Source organism: Tiliqua scincoides, chromosome 1 (genome assembly GCF_035046505.1).
Source record: "Tiliqua scincoides isolate rTilSci1 chromosome 1, rTilSci1.hap2, whole genome shotgun sequence".
NCBI classification, from domain to species: Eukaryota; Metazoa; Chordata; class Lepidosauria; order Squamata; family Scincidae; genus Tiliqua; species Tiliqua scincoides.
In genome coordinates this window covers 284,512,398-284,532,237 of record NC_089821.1, presented here as the reverse complement: position 1 = coordinate 284,532,237, position 19,840 = coordinate 284,512,398, and the positions used below count along the sequence as shown (strand labels likewise).

At 43.7% G+C, this 19,840-nt stretch overlaps 2 protein-coding genes across 4 annotated transcripts in view; both read right to left on the bottom strand.

Moving 5' to 3' along the window:
* ESRRB (estrogen related receptor beta) overlaps positions 1-19,840 on the bottom strand; it is a 332,439-nt gene that overhangs the window by 252,649 nt on the left and 59,950 nt on the right. The window lies entirely within an intron of this gene.
* The window catches only part of GPATCH2L (G-patch domain containing 2 like), a 50,272-nt gene continuing 43,225 nt past the window's right edge, over positions 12,794-19,840 (bottom strand). For 2 of the 3 annotated variants that reach the window (XM_066627493.1, XM_066627477.1), the window contains exon 10: positions 12,794-19,423. In XM_066627493.1, the coding sequence (XP_066483590.1) occupies positions 19,350-19,423 (74 nt within the window). In that variant the 3' untranslated portion in view covers positions 12,794-19,349. The remainder of the gene's footprint in view (positions 19,424-19,840) is intronic. The other variant, XM_066627486.1, reaches the window with a different exon arrangement.

Genomic DNA, 19,840 nt, shown 5'->3' with positions numbered 1-19,840 from the left:
TAAAGCAGTGCTGCAGTGGAGAACTAGGGTCATTGTTGGGGAAAGAAGGGGAGCTAAAAAGTGGGCATAATTCTCTAGGTGAAGTTTGGACTGGGAATCTGGCAAAACAGAGCTATGGTGGGGGCCTAAAGCTGAGACTGAGCTGTTTGACAAAACCAAGAGGTCCACCTAATTATTATTATTATTATTAACAGTATTTATATACCGCTTTTCAACTAAAAGTTCACAAAGCGGTTTACAGAGAAAAATCAAATAACTAAATGGCTCCCTGTCCCAAAAGGGCTCACAATCTAAAAAGATGCCAAGGAAAAGATGCCAGCAGACAGCCACTATGTGTTCACAGTTGACATTTGATCTGGAAATTTAATGGCAACATCAGGGCTTTCACTTGCCAGCTTTCCACTTTTAGCCACCACACCGAACCAGCTTACTATGGGAATCTTCAAGCCCTACCAGACTATCACTTCCAGGCGAGCAGCCACATTAGCCTGTTGCAACAACAAATATTCTTGTGGTGCCTTAAAAACTAACATTCATTGTAGAATAAAACTATTTCATCAGGGACCTGCCCATTTCTAGCTCTTTGTACAGCACTTAATAGTAGAACCATATCCAAAAGATGAGTGTCAGAGATCAGTCTGCAAGTGCCCCTTGCCTTTTTCAAACAGAAGCATCTTCCTCTCTATCACTATTACATATCTATCTTTAACCGTACCTAAGAGCTTTATAACCCTTACTTCATTCAATGAACTTGGTCATCAATATTCCCACTGCAGATAACAAGAATCTGATAGAATCCGTCACCCATTCAAACCAAAGCTATCCTTGAAACCTAGTCCAAGACCAACCCTCTACCTACTGGGCCACGCTGCTCCTCAGTTTCTCCTAGCTTCTCTGTACACCAGTTTGCTTTGTCTATGGTACTAATGATGCTTGGATACCAGAAAGAAGAATGATAAATGTTCTAGCAAATTGATCGTTCACTGATTCCGCTTGCATATGTGCACCAAGGACTAAAGTCTTTCAAAACAGGTTCTGCAAATCTGCACCAGCAAAGTTTTCTCCATTCAGGGCCCTTCTAGGAACACTGAGATCAGCAATATATTCATGAAAGAATCAGAACCGAATACGGTGTTCAGTATTTACGGTGTTTAAGCCAGTGATTTTCAACCTTTTTCGTCTCATGGCACACTGGCAAGACACACCATCGGTTTTTTGGCAATTGACAAGGCATACTGTGTGGTCAGTGGGTGGCTCACATCCCCCAAATGGTTCTATTGATAAATGACCCTCTCCCAAATTCCCGTGGCACACCTGGGGACCATGCGCTGCATACCAGTGTGCCACGGCACAGTGGTTGAAAATGGCTGGATTAAGCACCGACATGAAACTTGGAGCCAGTTCCCATGTTAGCCTCTTAAAGAGGCACCAAAAGAGTGCCTAGAGGGGCCTCGTTTGACAGCCATTTCAGGCAGATGCTGCTGGAATCCTGCCTTCCAGACATCATTCCTGCATCCCATGTAAGGAAGGGGCAATCAATAGTTTTGCTGCTCTGTCATCATTGCTGCAGCAGTCTCGTTCTTTCTTAACAGAGGAAATGATGAAGTCACTTCTGGCTGTTTGCCTCTCTTGCTCTGTCTTGCAGCAACTGCTTTTCTCTGCTCTTCCTTTTCTGAACTGTAGGGGAAAGCAACTGGCACTGATGATACTAACTATATTCTTTATCGCATTGAATAAAGATTCAGTGAAGATAAGGGCCCATGAGAAATCATCATGGTGGAGGTTTTGCCTCCCCAAGTGACTGCCCATCCCTCCTGAGTTGTAAGCCTTGTGCTCTATAAAGAGGGACATAGTTTGAACCAGAAAAAGCCCAATCCAGAGAAAATTCCCCTGTGCCGATGTACGGGGTCAGCGTGGTTTGTGCTGCATCCCACAGGGGAACTTTATATGCTGGAGGTCTCTTCAACATAAGAGGTCAATCATCCTCTTGCCCCAGCCAGTCTACCTGGACCTGTGCCAGAAAAATTGCTGGCGCAAGGCCAAGTTGATCCATCTCAACAGATCAGGCCTGGGAAGTGGGATAGGATATGGCGTGCACCGGCACTGCTGATCCCACTCCCCTTCTGGGTCCAATCTGACCCTTGCCACCACTCTCCCAGCCCCATTCTTCCCCTCTCTCTGCTATTCCCATGCCCATGCACCAGGGCCTAGGAGAGGGGGGTAAAGGGAGTACCTGGGCCCAGGGTGAAAAGGGGGGCCCAGGAGCCAAAGGAGGGGGCCCAGAAATGTCCTGGGATCTGACATTTTCCTATCTACTCAGACCTGTTGCCCGCATGGGATGCTGAGGACACTACTGATGCCACATGAGTGGGTAGAGCTGGGCTCCAAAGTCTTTTCCAGCTGTCTCTACCCTCCCCTCACCCTGCTTTGCCCCTCCCTGCCCCTATTCTATGCAACCATCACCACCCTCCCCAGCTCTGTTTCACCCCTCCCCCTTTGCAAAGAGGCTCAAAAGAAACTTTGTATCCCAGATAAAATTCCTCTCAGAGGCCCTGTCCTGCACTGCCCAGCAGGGATTTATCTACTCCAGCACATGCTGCTCCCTGCATTGGTATGGGCAGGATGGCACAGGTCTTCCTGCTGGAGGGCCTGGAACCTGTGCTGTCACCATGTGCTTTATGGCATGTTTGCTACAGTCGGCCCCAGTAGAATGAGTCCTTTGCCAGCACAGAAGGGGGATAGGATTGTGCCATGACAGGTTCACATTTTCACTGAACAAATTGAAGGCAGCCAGCCAGCACAAGACCAAGATTCAAACCTAACACACGCAACTGCAGAAAACCTCTTTAATCACCTGGCCATTACATCCTCCAGTGTCTGTAGGCCTATATGTAATTAGATACATGGATAATTTTACACTGCCCATTTAACTCACTGGTTTCAGTTTTCTCAGAAACCAAAATACGGCTTAGATAAATAATTATCAGAGATTGAAGCAAAGCAAGGACAATTAAAAAAAAAAGATTCTAACAAGATTTGTTGCATGCAGGATCCAACCACTCAACACTCACTCAGGAAAGGAATTCCTGAAATGCTACGGACAGAAATTCTATATAATGGAACTGAATTGTGTATACTAACAATTATTTCTAATTCTCTGTGACCAGACCATATTGTAAAAGAGAATAAATCGAGAAGAGTTTGGAGGACAGGAAGGGTGGAAAAAAGCTAAACCACCACGTGACACATCATACTGCCTCCCAAGAACTGAAACAGAAGGAGTTACAAAAATATATTATCTTGGGTGGAAAACATTGGACAAAGATACAATCAAGTTGCTTAAATAAAACAGGTCTAACACAGATAGACAAGTATATCTTCAACCTAACAAAGAAAACTTAAATTCAGCCAAGGCTGAATTGAAAATAAGAAGGAATCTAAAATGACCCCTGTATGGATTATCCAAAACAGGGAAGAACATACTCTCTTCTAGTTCAAATCTGCACCGTTTCAAAGACGTACGGAGAGTTGTTTGTGCCCTCTGTTCAAAAGAGGTTTTGTTGATCGCACCCCTACTGTCTGAGATATAACAAGAGGCCCTTGTCAACTGCATGCAGCACCTAGTTGCAGAATGCCACCCCTCCCCAGGGTTGCCGAGATGGCTTTTAAGAAAGCTTGGGGGCTCACAAAATGTGGTCTGTAGTTTTGCTGTTGTGATTGTTTTGTTTAATTATTTTTATTATTCTATCTTTTTTTTTTAAAAACTGTGATTGTATGTCACCTTGAGCACTGATCTCCACCCGAGATCAAGGTATAAATATTTTAAAATAGCTTCCAAGAGAAACTGAAGAACCAAAGACCTAGAAAAAGAAACTGAAAACCTGCAAGAGATCATTGATCAGCAAAGGTATTGTAAAATGAGCAAATGGCAGACATACATCTGCACGCTTGATGGATAAATGTGGGAGAAGACATGAAAGGAACATGAATTTGTGGAGCTCAAGCCAAAGCGGTCAGTGTATCATAACATGCCAGGCATTTGAGATTGGATCAAAATTTTCTATACTACTTCAGAGAAAAGGTTTCCAGATTCAATGACTATTGTCTGCAAACAAACTCTAAGCATTTCACGCAGAAAGGACAGCCACTCTATGAGAGAATAGTATGGTATACATATAGAATTCCAGTCCTATAAGCAGCTTTGTCTTGAGTGAAGCAGCAACCTTGACCAGTCACTTCCGAGCCCAGTTATATCCATAATGATACTGTCTCCACCTTTCCCTTCCCCTTCAGCATGAAAGATGAGTGGCTGTGTGGAACAAGTCCCCGAGCTGTGATGGGAATCCGTCTCGCTTGGCTGCAAAAAATATATATATCCTGGTATGGCTGTGATGAATCCTTTCATTATTCATCTGCAATTGCCCTGCTGTTACCATTGCTTCCTGCTTTCTCTGCCATTCTCTTTTTTCAAAATATAAATAAAAATGAAAAAGGTTAATGACAAATGCTGACAATGATTGCCTTTAAAGAGCCCGAGCAAGGGAAAAGGACTGGAAACACAGACAGGAAGGATGACAAAAAGAACAGCCAAACTGGTGAAAGAAGACACTCGATCCTTCCTGAGCTTTCCGAATAGAAGCGGGAACAGGGCATTTGTCAGGGAGGCAGGATTTAGCTCACTAATCAGTTGTGGATTTCCTTTCAAAGTCTGATGCACTCGAGCAAGTTTGCTTGCTCCATCCTGGTATTTAAATAGATGCAGGGAAAGATCACTTCCTCTCTACAGCCAATGATTCAGGCAAGTAGGGGCACCATTTATTCAAGAAAGAGAGGCATCCCATTCAGTTCAACCTAAAAATCAAGCAGTCGCGCAAACATGCAAGTGGCACATGATATGACAGGATGGTGCCAAGGAAAGAAGAGAAAACTATCCACATTGATGGGTCAAAATATCTACAACAACCACCAGTATTCGCTAGAGGAGACAATAAGGGAGTAAAAGTACTTATCGGTTACAATTATGACCTAGGAATTTGTCTATTTCTTGGTTCCTTATGTGAAATCTGTAAGCACAACCTGTAAAATCTAAGCACAAGCAGTTTCTAAAGAAGTTTGCAAGGAAGAAGAGTCACAAGAGACTGGCTGCACACAATCCTGGGGAACTTGGAGAGATTAGTCAGCTGAGAATAATGTGTTTTGGATTCAGACTGAGCTATGTCCCAGACCAGACAGCCATTTTATGTGGCTCTATTGGTCTGCAGGCAGAATGCCAGCTCCTCTTCTTTCTCTCTATACTTCTGAGTGGAATTGATAAGAGTCTTCTGGTTTAACAGGGCCTGTCCACACATTATGTTTGGGGTTTTTAATATTTTGAAAGTTAGTGTCTCTTATTCAAAATGCACACATGGGGCATTTCTTGGTTGAAAAATGCTTCTTATAATTTTACGAAGTGGTTACAATATCAAAATAAATGTAAAAATTGCACTGTGTCCCAATTCCCCCCCCCCCCCCAAGAAAGACACAAGGGAAACTCCAGCAAAAAGCCACTGGCAAAGATGCTCTGCTGGGATGAATCAGGACAGTTGCTCTCCCCTATTAAATATAAGAGAGCCACCACTTTGAAAGGTGCATCTTCACCCAATTAACAGTGCTCAATTATAAATCTTTGAGCTTTAGGAAAAGGGCAATTTTCACAATGGAGAGAAGTGAAAAGCGGTGTGTCCCAAGGATCTGTCCTGGGACCAGTGCTTTTCAACCTCTTCATAAATGACAGGGGTGAGCAGTGAGGTGGCAAAGTTTGCAGACGACACCAAACTTTTCCGAGTGGTGAAGACCAGAAGTGATTGTGAGGAGCTCCAGAAGGATCTCTCCAGACTGGCAGAATGGGCAGCAAAATGGCAGATGCGCTTCAATGTCAGTAAGTGTAAAGTCATGCACATTGGGGCAAAAAATCAAAACTTCACATATAGGCTGATGGGTTCTGTGCTGTCTGTGACAGATCAGGAGAGAAATCTTGGGGTGGTGGTGGACAGGTCGATGAAAGTGTCGACCCAGTGTGCAGCGGCAGTGAAGAAGGCAAATTCTATGCTTGGGATCATTAGAAAAGGTATTGAGAACAAAACGGCTAATATTATAATGCCATTGTACAAATCGATGGTAAGGCCACACCTCATGTTGGCAACCTTCAGTCTCGAAAGACTATGGTATCGCGCTCTGAAAAGGCCACACCTGGAGTATTGTGTTCAGTTCTGGTCACCACATCTCAAAAAGGACATAGTGGAAATGGAAAAGGTGCAAAAAAGAGCGACTAGGATGATTACTGGGCTGGGGCACCTTCCTTATGAGGAAAGGCTACGGCGTTTGGGCCTCTTCAGCCTAGAAAAGAGGCGCCTCAGGGGGGACATGGTTGAGATATACAAAATTATGCAGGGAATGGACAGAGTGGATAGAGAGATGCTCTTTACACTCTCACATAACACCAGAACCAGGGGACATCCACTAAAATTGAGTGTTGGGAGAGTGAGAACAGATAAAAGAAAATATTTCTTTACTCAGCGTGTGGTTGGTCTGTGGAACTCCTTGCCACAGGATGTGGTGACAGCATCTGGCCTGGATGCCTTTAAAAGGGGATTGGACAAGCTTCTGGAGGAAAAATCCATTACGGGTTACAAGCCATGATGTGCATGCGGAACCTCCTGATATTAGAAATGGGCTTTGTCAGAATGCCAGATGCAAGGCAGGGCACCAGAATGAGGTTATCTGTTGTGCTCCCTGGGGCATTTGGTGGGCCGCTGTGAGATACAGGAAGCTGGACTAGATGGGCCTATGGCCTGATCCAGTGGGGCTGTTCTTATGTTATATAAATCTTTTAAATATACATAAAACTCAAAGTACAGACAAATCTCTTTTTGTGATGGGTTCACCCTTTCTTTTACAGGTTTCCTCCCGCTCATAAAATTGTATTTTCCACATAACGCTCTTGCATACTAGTTGCTCTTATGGTCAAACTTGAGGCTTCTTTTCCTCTTTCAAATAGGATGCGGCAGGGGGAGGGCCTGATCAGAAGCAGAACTGCAGAGGAGTAAAAAGTGCTAAAGCTCCCTTCAGCTGCAGTTCTCCTCCATGCCCCCCTCCATTACGCATCTAAGCCATGGTGACCATTTCCAGTAATACCTATCTATATTAGCCCCACTGATGCAGAGTCTCATCATGTTATCCACATCACCTGCTATTGGTCTTATGATACCATTGCTTAGTGATGCAGGGGGGAAAGAGAAAGAAATGGATGTCCACTCAGAGCAACTACCTCCTCACCACCACAGTACTTTCTCCCACACACCCCACATCTCAGCCACTCAAAGTGGTTGTGCATCCCAAGCAGGAAAATAGTGGTCAGCTGCTCAGAGTGAACTGCTCTAAGCATGCCCAGTAATTGGCACTGATGTCATGTCACTGCAGTTACTTCCGGGGGGGGGGGGGGGTGACATCTTCAGTCATGGTCCCAGGTGCCAGAGGAGATAGCTACACCAGTGGTGCTGACCAAACACCTGCCAGTGAGTAGTGGTCTCAAAACTGATAGGGATGATACATACGGATTCCAAGATATGTTACCAATTTGGCACACATAGTTATATTAAAGAGGTGGTTAAAGGACCTTAGTAAAGTTACATGCCAACAAAACATTTAGGGAAAACTAGCACATTTTCTCATGATTGGGGAACATTCAAGAAACTCTGCCTGAGGATTTGGGCATTCTCAGCAGCACTAATTACTCTCAGAGGTTTGATCCCAGAGTCCCAGAACTTTCCATGAAAAAGAAAGATTTGTGTGCAGAGTCTGTCACCAACCAACCTATGGAACACATTTTGTAAGCTGGAGCATCCATCTGTAGGGGGAACAGCCCTGGCCTCTCGACACCAAGGCCCCATCTGTTCCACTAAATGAAGAAACATGACAAGCCTTTTACTCAAAGGGCTCTCTAGGAAGTTACATTGATTATTCCAAGTTAATGCTTTCCCCATCTATAAACAGGGCAAGGAGGAAAGGAAAAAAAGAGGTGGTATCCGGTGCCAATCCATTTGTTTAATTTTTACCTCTCTGCTCAGGGCAAGCCCTTCCCATGGGTGCAAGCAAAACAGATTTGTGCTTGTTTGTGCTCGTTTTCTGCCAGAGGTCTAACCAAGCAGGCAGCCGCCATCTCAAAATTAAAGACCACCATTTGCAAGGCACTTCAGTCATTACCTGGATCGTCTGCACAGATTGGATGGTGGAGAAACTGCTGAAGGAGAAGCAGATCCTGAGCACCCTTTATTGCAGCAACTTGGGGTGGCATGCATGTCCTACTTGCAACAGGGAAGCTGCAAAAAAGTCAGTGATCTGCCCTATGGCTATAAACATGGGCAGGAATAGGTGGAGAGGACTGGAGACTCTCCAGGTGATGCCAGCAATCTATGTAGCTAGCTGTTGCAGACACCACATGCAGCACTTGTCACTGGGGAAGACTTTTCAGTGGCCTTCCTATGGAAGGTGTCACATGTACACCAGCACTCACAAGTGGAAGGAGGTGATGGTGAAGTGCCCAAGGTGGAGCGTCTGCCCCTCTCTCAGACTGCAGACGGTCATTGAAATAGCGTAGGGCAAAAGCCAGCATGGACAGAAGTTATGAAGTCCAAGGGAGATTTGGATGGAAGAAGAGGAACTCTGTAGTGAGGAAGTTCTGGCTACCTCAGCAGTTGCAGTGCTGTCTCCTGAAGTGCTGTCTCCTTTGTAACAGTATTTGAACATGAGAACCACCCTGCTGAATTAGATCACAGGCCCATCTAGCCCATAGTGCCAAGCCAGATGCCTCTGAGAAACTCACCAGCAGGCCACAGCCTCCCCTGCTGTTTACCACCCACCTCCACCAGCAACATGTCCAGAGGTAAGTTGCCTCTGAATCAAAGAGTCTATTTAGCTTTCAAGGTCAGTTGCTGTAGACCGACATGCCCTCCATGAATATCTCCAATCTCCTTTTAACCAGCAGCCACCTCCATACCTGATGACAGAAAGTGCCATAAATGGTATACATCAACCATCAGCATTCCTGGGAGCCATGTTGCAAGAGGTGGCTCTTCTTCCTTCCCTTCAGGCGTCTGTCAAAATCTGACCTGGAGCATTTTTATCAATTAACTATCAAGAGCCCAATTCTATACTTACCATGCAAATACTATATGAGTGGTCGACTGCTGGCGCTGCCACAAAGCAGTCAACACCAGTCGTAAAAAGTGCTCTGACATCATGCTACGAAGTGCACTGCCAGGAGCAGGTAAGTCAGCATAAGTGGAAGGGGTGGAGGAGGGTGGAATGCGGTGGGGGCGAAATGGCTCTGGGAAAGGGTTGGGTTTGGCAGCCACCAAATCCTAACCCCCTTCTCAGACCTGATCCCATGACACAGGTCCATGTGGACCTGTGCCAGCTATTTAGTTAGCGCAGGTCTGAGTAGACTCTCTCCCCGCAAGCCACAGAGGCTTATCCCTGAGGTAAGGGAAGATTGTTCCCTTACACAGCAATTGCCCCACCTGGATGCAGCAGTAGCCATTTTTGTGCTACTGCATTGGCAGGGAGGATGGATAGGACTGGACTGTGACTATAGTAACTGTTGGTATCCTTTGCATCCAACTTGAATTTCAGGAACACTAAAAATGCTTGGATTCTTCAGGCCTGTCAAGAGTTTGCTTCCCTGTAATTTGGTTCATTACACAAAACAGCATCTTGTGCCAACACTTATTCCAAATGTAGGTGGGACATCCCCAACTATCAAAAGCCACCGCAATGAAGCATTCCCCTCTATTAAATCTATTGACTGACTTAATAATACTAATACTAATACTAATAATGGTATTTATATTATTTATATACCGCCTTTTTTGGTCGTCAGATTTCTCCTCAGACTTTAATTCAAGGCGGTTTACATAGGCAGGCAATACTAAATCCCAATAGGGACTTTTACAGTTGAAGAAGGTTCTGTCTTTCAAGAACCACAACATTTCAGATGGATCTTTTATGATCTGGTATCACATTCTGGCCTCCATTTTCCTCCCACACAGGCTGACAATCCTTCATATCTCACTTGAAGGGCAGCCAAAGAGCAGGTGGAATAACTCGACTTGGCTTGTCAGCTGCTTCAAGGTCTCACCATTCACGGTGCCGGTGGCCTCGAACTGGCGACCTTCGGATGTTATCTTCAGGCAAACAGAGGCTCTACCCTCTAGACCAGACCTTCTGCCCATAAGGGGGTAGGCATAACATTCAGACACTCCCATCTGTGCCCAATATTAATCAACTACATCCCCTGCAGTGGCTGTACTCATTCTCCCTTCCCACTTATGGCAAAGCTGAAATGAGACATGGGACACTGCAGCTCACTTTGAATGAGCTGCACAGCCAAAGAGACAAATCCCACATAGCCACTATATTGCTTTATCACCCTCCTAGGGTCTCCTATGCTGAAACTGATCAGTCTCTGAGAATGTTGGAGACCTTGATGAGTATGACATCACCTTAGTCCTGCCTTGTTGTGTTTTTTTTTTTATAAATGAGCGGGTTGTCACTGATAAACTGCATCTTTCCAACATTACAGCTGAACAAACACACAACCCACACCAAAGGTGGCTCTCTGAGTCACTGTTTCTAATGTCTATGGACTGTTTATGTATAGCCAGCAAGAGCTTGCATTACACTGCCCAGTGCAGGAGGTGGTGTGTGAATGCACTGCCCCAAATGGTTTCCTTTGTGGTTTTGATTTAAAGATTTTTAATGTAGTATTTAATCTCACAACTGTTCTAATTGTACTTAGTAGAGAATCAACACAACTCAAAGACCTGCAGCAACATTTACTAACTGAATAGCCCACTACGGAGAAAAAAGCAAGCAGCAAACAGGTACTGTGTGCATGCTTCTGTCTGCCTGGGCAGTACAGTCAAAGCTGAATGTGTTCCCCAGAGATTTAACATCTAGGTAGCCAGCAGAGGGGGCTAAAACCTGTCAAAACACTAGCACATGTGTGCACACTCACAGAAGACCTGACAGATAGGAAGGTTTCTATAAGTTCTGCCTCTTGGCAGTGGTCAACTGCAGACATTCAATACCTGAACACTGTATTCTCCCCCTGGAAACCATCAACACTGATTGGTTAACCACAGACAGGCCATCACCAATATAACCATTACTGGTAAGTCACTGGCAGACTTTTCTACTAAGCTGACACCTGTAAGTATATTTTGTGCATAAACCACCAGACACTGCTGTTGCATTGCCCCCACCAAATTCGGTGGGGCTTGACCCACAGAATGGCAGTCACAGGGTAATAATGTCAGGATTGCACCAATTGTTATGTATATTCATATTAAAATAGCCGCTCTTATTCCAATATTCCAGGGCATGCTACCTTTGACTTCTGAGCTCTCTCGACCTTGCTTCCCCCCCCCCCAGAAGCTTGAATATTAAAAACTATTTAAATGAGTCAGTTTTGTAATGCTTGTCATATATGCAACTATTGTGGCACAAAGTCCTGTCCTGGAGTCAAGTTGTGAATGCCTACTTTATGTCTATGATGCCTGTCAACAATGACATATTACAATATCACCCTCTGAACTATACATACACCTTTCTAGCTTGATGACATACCACCCCTGACAAAAAAAAAAAAATTCCAAGGAGAACACAATGATCCAGTTTTCAATTATCTGCAGCACATCACTATGCCAAGAGGCAGAACCTATAGAAACCTCCTATGTCTATGCCAGGTCACGTAAGGCGCTCAGCTGCTTGCTGCACACCATTCTGGGAAACATGCCAATGTTCAGCATTCCAAGCTTGTCAGATGACGCAAAGTGTGTTTCAGTCATACTGCATCCCATTTGTACTTCTTTTTAACCTGTGCACCACATAATTCTGTCTTGCAGCAGTGTATAGAACCTGACAAAAACTCTAGCAGCACTGGAAGACTCTATCCACACTCTCTCAACCTCGGTTTCACAAGTAAAAATGAATGATCCTGCCTCCCAGAGTTAGCGAGCAATGAAAAGTGTTGCAAGCATCAACATATTATTAATACATAACTGTATACACATGTACAGATTAATATACATACTGGCATAGATACTGAATATTATAGTTCTCTACCTAGGTGGGGTGAGAACATGAACCAAAAATTCATTTCTGATTTCTATCAGCCATGAGCTTGCTGTGGCTGTAGGGCAAATCATTTGTCACTCAAACTTCCCCACTGTATCAGTGGGCAATGCTCCTGAACTTACAAGTTTGTCATAACGATGACTGAGACAATGCACATAAAGTGCTAGGAGCACACAAAATGTTCTCAATGAATGCTATTTTCGTGGAACAAAATCATGCAAATTTACACAAACACACCCTACAAATGACTACTTCTTATCTAAATGGAGTTTTGAACGTCAGGCATGCCATTAAATCATGTGCCAGGAAATTCCGGATTTATAGGGTGTTTCCTTTGCTGATCACAGATAGTTCAATGCTACAGATAGTTCTACTCACTTCTGAGTAGAAGTCCCATTGCATTTAACAGGGCCTACTCCCAGGGAAGTGAGTACTAGGACTGTCCCCCAAATTGGCTACTGTATTGCCCAGCACTTATGCTAGCAGATGCCTCTTTGGCTAAGGCAACTTTGCCCCAACTCAGGTGTTAACACTAGTGTCATGGAGAAAGCTGCGATGTGAATGTGAGGCTAGGAAAGAAACAAAACAAATACATGCCACAGTTCGCAGAAAACCTTTATTTAACATTTTAAGCAAGCTATCTAAAAGATATATTTTTTAAAAATAAATTCCAGAGTCACAACATAGCATATACTGTATCACTTGCCCTGATCGAGCTTGCAAAGCCCTTGAGAGTCCAAGGCTAACTCAACGTCTGATTCATCTGCAAACGACTTTCTGTGTACCGACAGGAGAAACTGCGGTAATTACAGTGAGTAAAACGCCCATAGAAGGGAAGTGCCTACTATGATTATTGAAATGGCACAGGGTGCCCAGTCATCCAAGCTCAGAAATTGCCTCTACTCAGATTAGCTGCCACTCACAGTAAGGTTTCACATAAGTTACTCATGAGAGCAGCTCTGTGGATTTCAGAGGGGATGAGCTTGAAATAAGCCCTCGCACAGAAGCCTAGCTCTCCCTAAGGTGGTAAACCTTGACTAGCTTGCACCACTTCAGACTGTACATGGGAGCTCATGACTGAATGCTCCTCCGTAAAAGAAAGATTCCCGTCAGAAAGGAACGGAGTACGTGCAGAAACAGGATTATCACCTCAAGGAGAACATGGACAGAGCTGCTCTCTGAATCAATGCATAGCCTGGATCTCTGGTCATGATATGACTATTGCAATACTACATATAGATTAATGTAAACATTGGTGAAAAAGATATTGCAGACACAAACATCACAAAGCTCCACCGCTGTATCTGCAAAACAGAATTCCCATGGAATACTGAAGAAGAGTATTTTGGCACCATGAATCTAGTTGTCTAAGCAAAGAAGGTGAAAATATTCAAATACCGCTGAAGGAATCAGATGACAAAAGCCAGGTGAGTAGTAAGTAAGCTTAGCTGGTCACTGCTTTTATTTCTTAAAAATAAAAATGCAGCATATTTACTGATGGAACAAAATGCAGCATTTCCTGATTTTTCTGCTTGAGAGCCTAAAGTTTGTTATCCTTTTCGAAAATCAAATGCAGTTATTTGTCTCTTCCAGACAACAGTGGAGAAGAGAAACGCACGACACATGCAGAGAGGTGGGACTAGGATAGGACGTGGGCCCTTTTGCTGAATAGCTTTACACAGGAATCGAGAGCATCCAATCCTCATGCTCTACATGCACAAACGTGGACTGGTTTCTTGTTCACTCACAATACACAGGCGGAACTGCAGTATCAACATACTATCAGCAGGACAGTATGCATGGCAAGATTCCTAGTACTACTACATGACACAAAAATGTCTGCTTATTCAATTTCCTGCATTTCCGGTTTAACCCTTAAGTGTAGAAATCTCCCATATAACACTGCTATACAGGTATGTGTCACTTAATGGCGGGGATATGTTTTCCTATCCTTGTTATTATGCAATTAGGTCATTAAGCGAACATTCAACCCAATCTAGTGTCTTTGTTGTTTAAAAAGACACTCCCTGCCGGACACTGCTGGCTGCACAGGCTACTGGAGATAGATTGCCTGTTCTTTGCATTAAAAGCCTCGTTGTTGTGTAAACAGACAAACTGCTGCAGGCTATCGGAGAACTGACTGCCTCATTAAGAGCCTCTTCATCATGCTTTGATCACTGTCGCATATGTGTTCCGTCATTAAGTGTATGGTTGTTAAACAACGCACGCCTGTATTGACAGCTGCAGCTGGAAGCAACACATGGGTAACTGACTCCCATATCTGCATGTCGGGCTACACTCTTTGGCGGCAGGTGCTAAGGGCAGTTTCCTACTCACTACCAGGCGTGAACTACTCCAAACTATATCCACATAGTGATTGAGCCATCAGACAAGCAGAATACTGGTTCTGCCTCCACGCCACTGGCAAACATTACTTGTGGCCCTCAGGCCTCTTCAGATTTCTCCGCTTGGTGATTTGGCAAGAAGAGAAAGGGGTTGTTTGAGGCTACAGGGTCCTGCCTAGGGATAAAATTAGAGGTCAGCTCTGTCACTGGATGGACTGCATCAGATGGGAAGCAGCAAACCAAAAGAGATAGTTATCTCATATAAAAATTCTGTGGTCCAGTCTAGGGAAATAAATCCACACATAGCCACAGCCTTCCAGATCTGTAACCAATGAAGACATGCATTCCCCATTATCCAGGCAATATTGAATAGACTGGATGCATCTTTTGATGTGAATGGAAGCCTCAAGGTCTTATATGCTACTAGCTTTCCACAGTTAAAACGGGAATGGAATCCTAGAGTATAAATTAAAACAACTGATATGCCCCAAGTGAAATGTCTCCAAAATAAAGCTTTAAAGGGCGAATTTCTTGCCTGAGAATGCCTGTTATGGGGAGAGGGTAAGGAATGCCCTCCCACGACCAAGAGGCATAGAAGTCAATCTTTATGTCTCCTCCTCTTGTTGAGGTGATCCCACCCCCAGACGGTCCTTGAAAACCAAAACATCCCTCTGTCCCACACTAAGATAACCCATAATGCTGAAAGTGAACTTCTCAGAAAAACAGTTAAATAGAAACAACAAACATAACTATATAAAAAGTACAGGGAAGCACCCTGCTAAGGATGCTGTGGCAGATCACGGTAGTCCCCAAAGAGCCCTAGTTACTACCACACATGTTGCCCATTGCCTCACAGAGTGAGATGCAAAGCCTGGTAGAAGAGGTGGGTCAAACACCCTCCCTCTGACATGAACAGGATTTCTCAGGTAAGAAATTCTCAATTTCTCAGGTAAAGAGGGGCATTTCTGACTCTTCAGGATCTACCTGAGCAGCTGACATACTAGGACAGTCAGGAGAAGTGGGAACTGCTCAGGTCCTCACCACCTTCTGCAGAACTTTCCTGCCAAAAGCTGTCTACCAAGGCTGCCACATCAACCTAATAATGTTCTGAAAAGATATAGACAGAGAGTGGGTAGCTGCCCTACAGATCTCCAATAGTGAATATCCGTCAAAGGCAGTTGAAGTTGCATGCCTCCCCCAGATAATGTGTCATGATCCTTCCCAACTGCATGATCCCAGGTGAATCCTTCCCAACTGCATGATAAGCTAACTCAACGCATGCTCATAGCCACTGACAGGGTGCTCGGTCACACTTTTGTCCCCAGCAGACCCTTGAAAGGCTACAAACATGATGTCTCTTCTTCTGAGCTGTGAGTCCTTTTGGGATAAAACAGCAAGATTCTCTGTACATGTAGCGTATGCAAGGTTTTTGCTTTGGGATTCAGAGGATGGGACAAAACTAGGGCATAGCCAGCTCCTGCACATGACAGAACACTAAATTTACCTTCAGCATGAAGATAGGATCAGGCCCCAACACCACCTTATCCTTATGAAGAAGGCACAACTTGGGGTTGGCCGACAGGGCTCCCAATTTCAACAAGTGCATAGCCAATGTGATGGTCATGAGAAAAAAGTCAAGAATGCCACCCTTCCTCTACCAGAGAAAAACATTTCAAATGCTGTTTAAGTAAATATGCTCAGCTCATTACAGGATTTTTTTTTTCCAGCACAAAACTTGGTACAAGCATTAAAATAAAAAAGAAACACTTGAAGCAACACAGAAAACTTAAATTATGCCCAAGTTTGTCATTTCTTACGAGTCCTGCAGACTCAATTATATGATCAGCAATATTTTTAAAATATAAATGGGTTGCAGCTGCCATTCATGTCCTGTTCATATATCTGCCACTGTAACTGCTTCCACAGAAGCACAGGAGGCCACCTTTAATATAGAGTCAGACCTTTGGGCCATCTAGTATTGTCAACACTGACTGGCAGCAATTCTGCAAGGTTTCAAATGTGATTATATCTCTGTTCTACCTGAAAATGCCAGGGATGAACCTGGGACCTTCAGAATGCAAGGCAGGGCCCTACCATTGAGAGCCCTCCTCTCTGCCACCATTTTGTTTCTACCACCATACAAAATAAATGTAATCCACATTCCAATCAGGATTAAGTTAATTTAGACCATTTCCATTACCTGCATTCACAGGACCCTCTTGGTTTACATACTAAGCTATTATCCCAATTTTCGTTAGGATTCTGACCCATTAAAGACGCTAGTGGCCATGCAGATCAATACAGTCTTTTATGTTATCACATAAATATGTTTTAAAGAAAGAAAGAAACTCAAACTTCTTTGATTTTTTTTGAATCTCAGCAATAAGTCACAATCAAGCAAGTCTGAGTCTGATTCAAAATTCCTAAAAGCTACTGGGTACAGATTTTTGTTTTATATTTTGACACTGTTATATGGGGAAACAAGATGAAAAATAAAGATAAGAGAGCAACAAAATAAGAAAACTAGTGAAGCTGCAACTGTACTTGTTGGCGCTCCTACTATAATTACTGATTCTGCACACAGGAAGTAAATCAAGAGTGGGTTTTACAGGATCATCAGAGCACAAGCTATTGCCCATCATGCAGTAGAGATGTGTTTGATGTTGCATAACATACCAAAAGGTAGCTTCCCTTCATCTCAGAGGAGTTTGTACAGGAGACAACCCATTAATGCTTCTGAAAGCAATGAAGATGGTGGTGGCTCTCCTCAGGTTCCCTCACAGGACTTTAGAGAATGCAGATAAATTGCTGGCTTCTGCACCCTTCATATAGAATTAAACCCATTTTTCTTGTTGCACCAGTTTCAAGGGGTAGGAGCACTACAACTGAAGATTTGAACATCTGTCTGGGATGCATGACCGCCGTTCATGGATCAGGCACAGGCAAGGCATTGTTATCATAACTACACTAGTAAGGCATATGTGAGCTACTCTACATTATTGGATAAACCTATACCACAGGTGACAAAATCCATCATCACAATTGATGGTGAACTCTCCAGGGTTGCCATTTTAACTTGTTTGTGTATAACTACATGTTCTTAAGCCAGGTATCATGCTCCATTTTATGAGAACTACAGGTCAAGAGTCTTATACGAGCAAATGAAACAATGCTAACCCTTCACATCTAAGCAGCACCAATTTGCTTCCCATGATGGGATTTCCGTATGCACAGAAGCAAGGGCTATGGCTCTGTTTGCCTAGTACCTCAAATACCACACAGCCAATGGGATCCAAGCAAAGATATTATTGGCTTTGCACACAACACCCAGGCATACCTTGTGGAAATGAAACCTCGTGGGAGGTTTCAGGCTGGTCATTCAAGAAAGAAACATAAAAAGCATAGAGACACATCCTACTGCAAACAAGCATTAAAAAAATCTCAGGAACATGACCACCAGGGCATCTAATACTTGATGCAGGTACCTTGGAATTTCAACTATTTTGCAACCCTGCTTACATATACTGAAGAATGAACAGTAATGAGAAGGAAGTTGTAGGGAGAAGGCACACTCCCTATATATTGATATACAATATATACACAAACGCACAGACACACCATAATGAATAAATTGCAATCAGAGATGTAGGATAAAAGGCAGTATATCCTGCCTAGTATATACTGCCAAGAAGGAAGATTCCTTTTCATACTGCAGGAAATATCCCAGTTTGAAGGCGACAGGGTTAAGTGGTCATACTTGGATAAAGGCTACTTTGAAATCACATGATATCCAACAGGCTATTCGAACAGCAACAAATGGGCTTCACATTAATGTCTCAGCTGATTTTTGCAGTAGCTTAAAAAAATGGAACTACAGTTGATAGTCCCTTTCATTGTCATTCGCTTTAAGGGTTATACATTGCAACATTTCCTTGCATGAGTATCTAGTCTGTACATTTATGTTTCTGCCAACATCTGAAGACACAGGAAAGTGAAGCCAACAGAGAAAGTATGGGTTAAATTTAAAACCGATACAAGGACACTCCATGATACACTAAGAAAAAACCTGGAAGGAGAATACTATACAAAGTAAGCTAATAGATTCTTCTGAAAGGGACAAACCCATGTTTGCTTAAAATGTTGTTGATCAACAACAAGTAGTCTTTGGAAATGTTCCCAATATAAAATTCAAGTCACCTAATCCAGATTAAAATGTTTTTCCCCCTCTTAACTTCCACTCTGATCAAGGATCCCTGCTAGCTTGTCTTCAACTTTTATGCTTGCCAGAGATATAGGCTCTGTCTCTGCAAAGCAATGCAATTAGAATTCCTCCTGTTGAACATAGGAGTTTGCTACAACCACATCCAAGGAAAGAAGAGCTTTGCAACAAAGCTGTACAATCTCCAGAAGCATTTGGTACATGCCCACAGCAGCTGCTGACAGTTGCTTCAGTTAGAGATGAGTATGAGATTAATACTTGCCCAGCAACAGCAGGGACATTAGAAGTGTAAAAACCCCAACATCAATTATGTATTTTACAAAGATTCACAAATATGATTTGCAGGATGTATGGGGCAAACAAATCATTCTGGAAAAGGTGCATGTCACATGCTAACACTGAAGAGATGGTTACTGCCAATCAAGGTATCTGATGTGGATTCTCTATCACGCTGAAGTCCAACATAAAGAAAGCCCATCTGCTTCTTAAAGGAAAAACTGCCCCATCAAGGTTCAGTCAATGACCACCTCCTGTAGCATCTTCTCTTTTTAAAAAAGCTGCCTGGGATAGTGATGGTGCTTCTGTCTGATGAATAGATTCTGTCTGTCCAATCAGTTCTGGTGCCTCTGGGAGTGTGCCACTGGTGGGCCCGGGTCTGCTGTATCTATGTGAATGGACAAAGCTGCTGGAACATCACAATAAGGAAGAGGGAGAGAAAAAACAATTAATAATCATTTCAAAGCAAGGAACATAGTTACAATTCTACATACCTAATTTTACTGGCCAAGCCAGCTCAAAACCTCAGTTGCATTTGCTGCCTGTCCCATCCCTTTACAGTGGGCCCTCCTTATCCGCAGGTTTGGCACCTATAGATTTCACAAGACGGGTGCCAAGCCCATGATTGGAGGGCATGAAGAGCCTTCTGGTTGCATCCAGGTGTTACAAGACACAGGGAGTTCACATGCTCCCTTCTCACACCTCAGGAGGTCGCCCAGGCACTTTAGAGAGGCACTTGGGTTGCCATCGTGAGGGCCCCATGGTTATCTGCGGGCGGTCCAGTATACTGATCTTTTGCGGATACCAAGGGCCCACTGTACTTTCA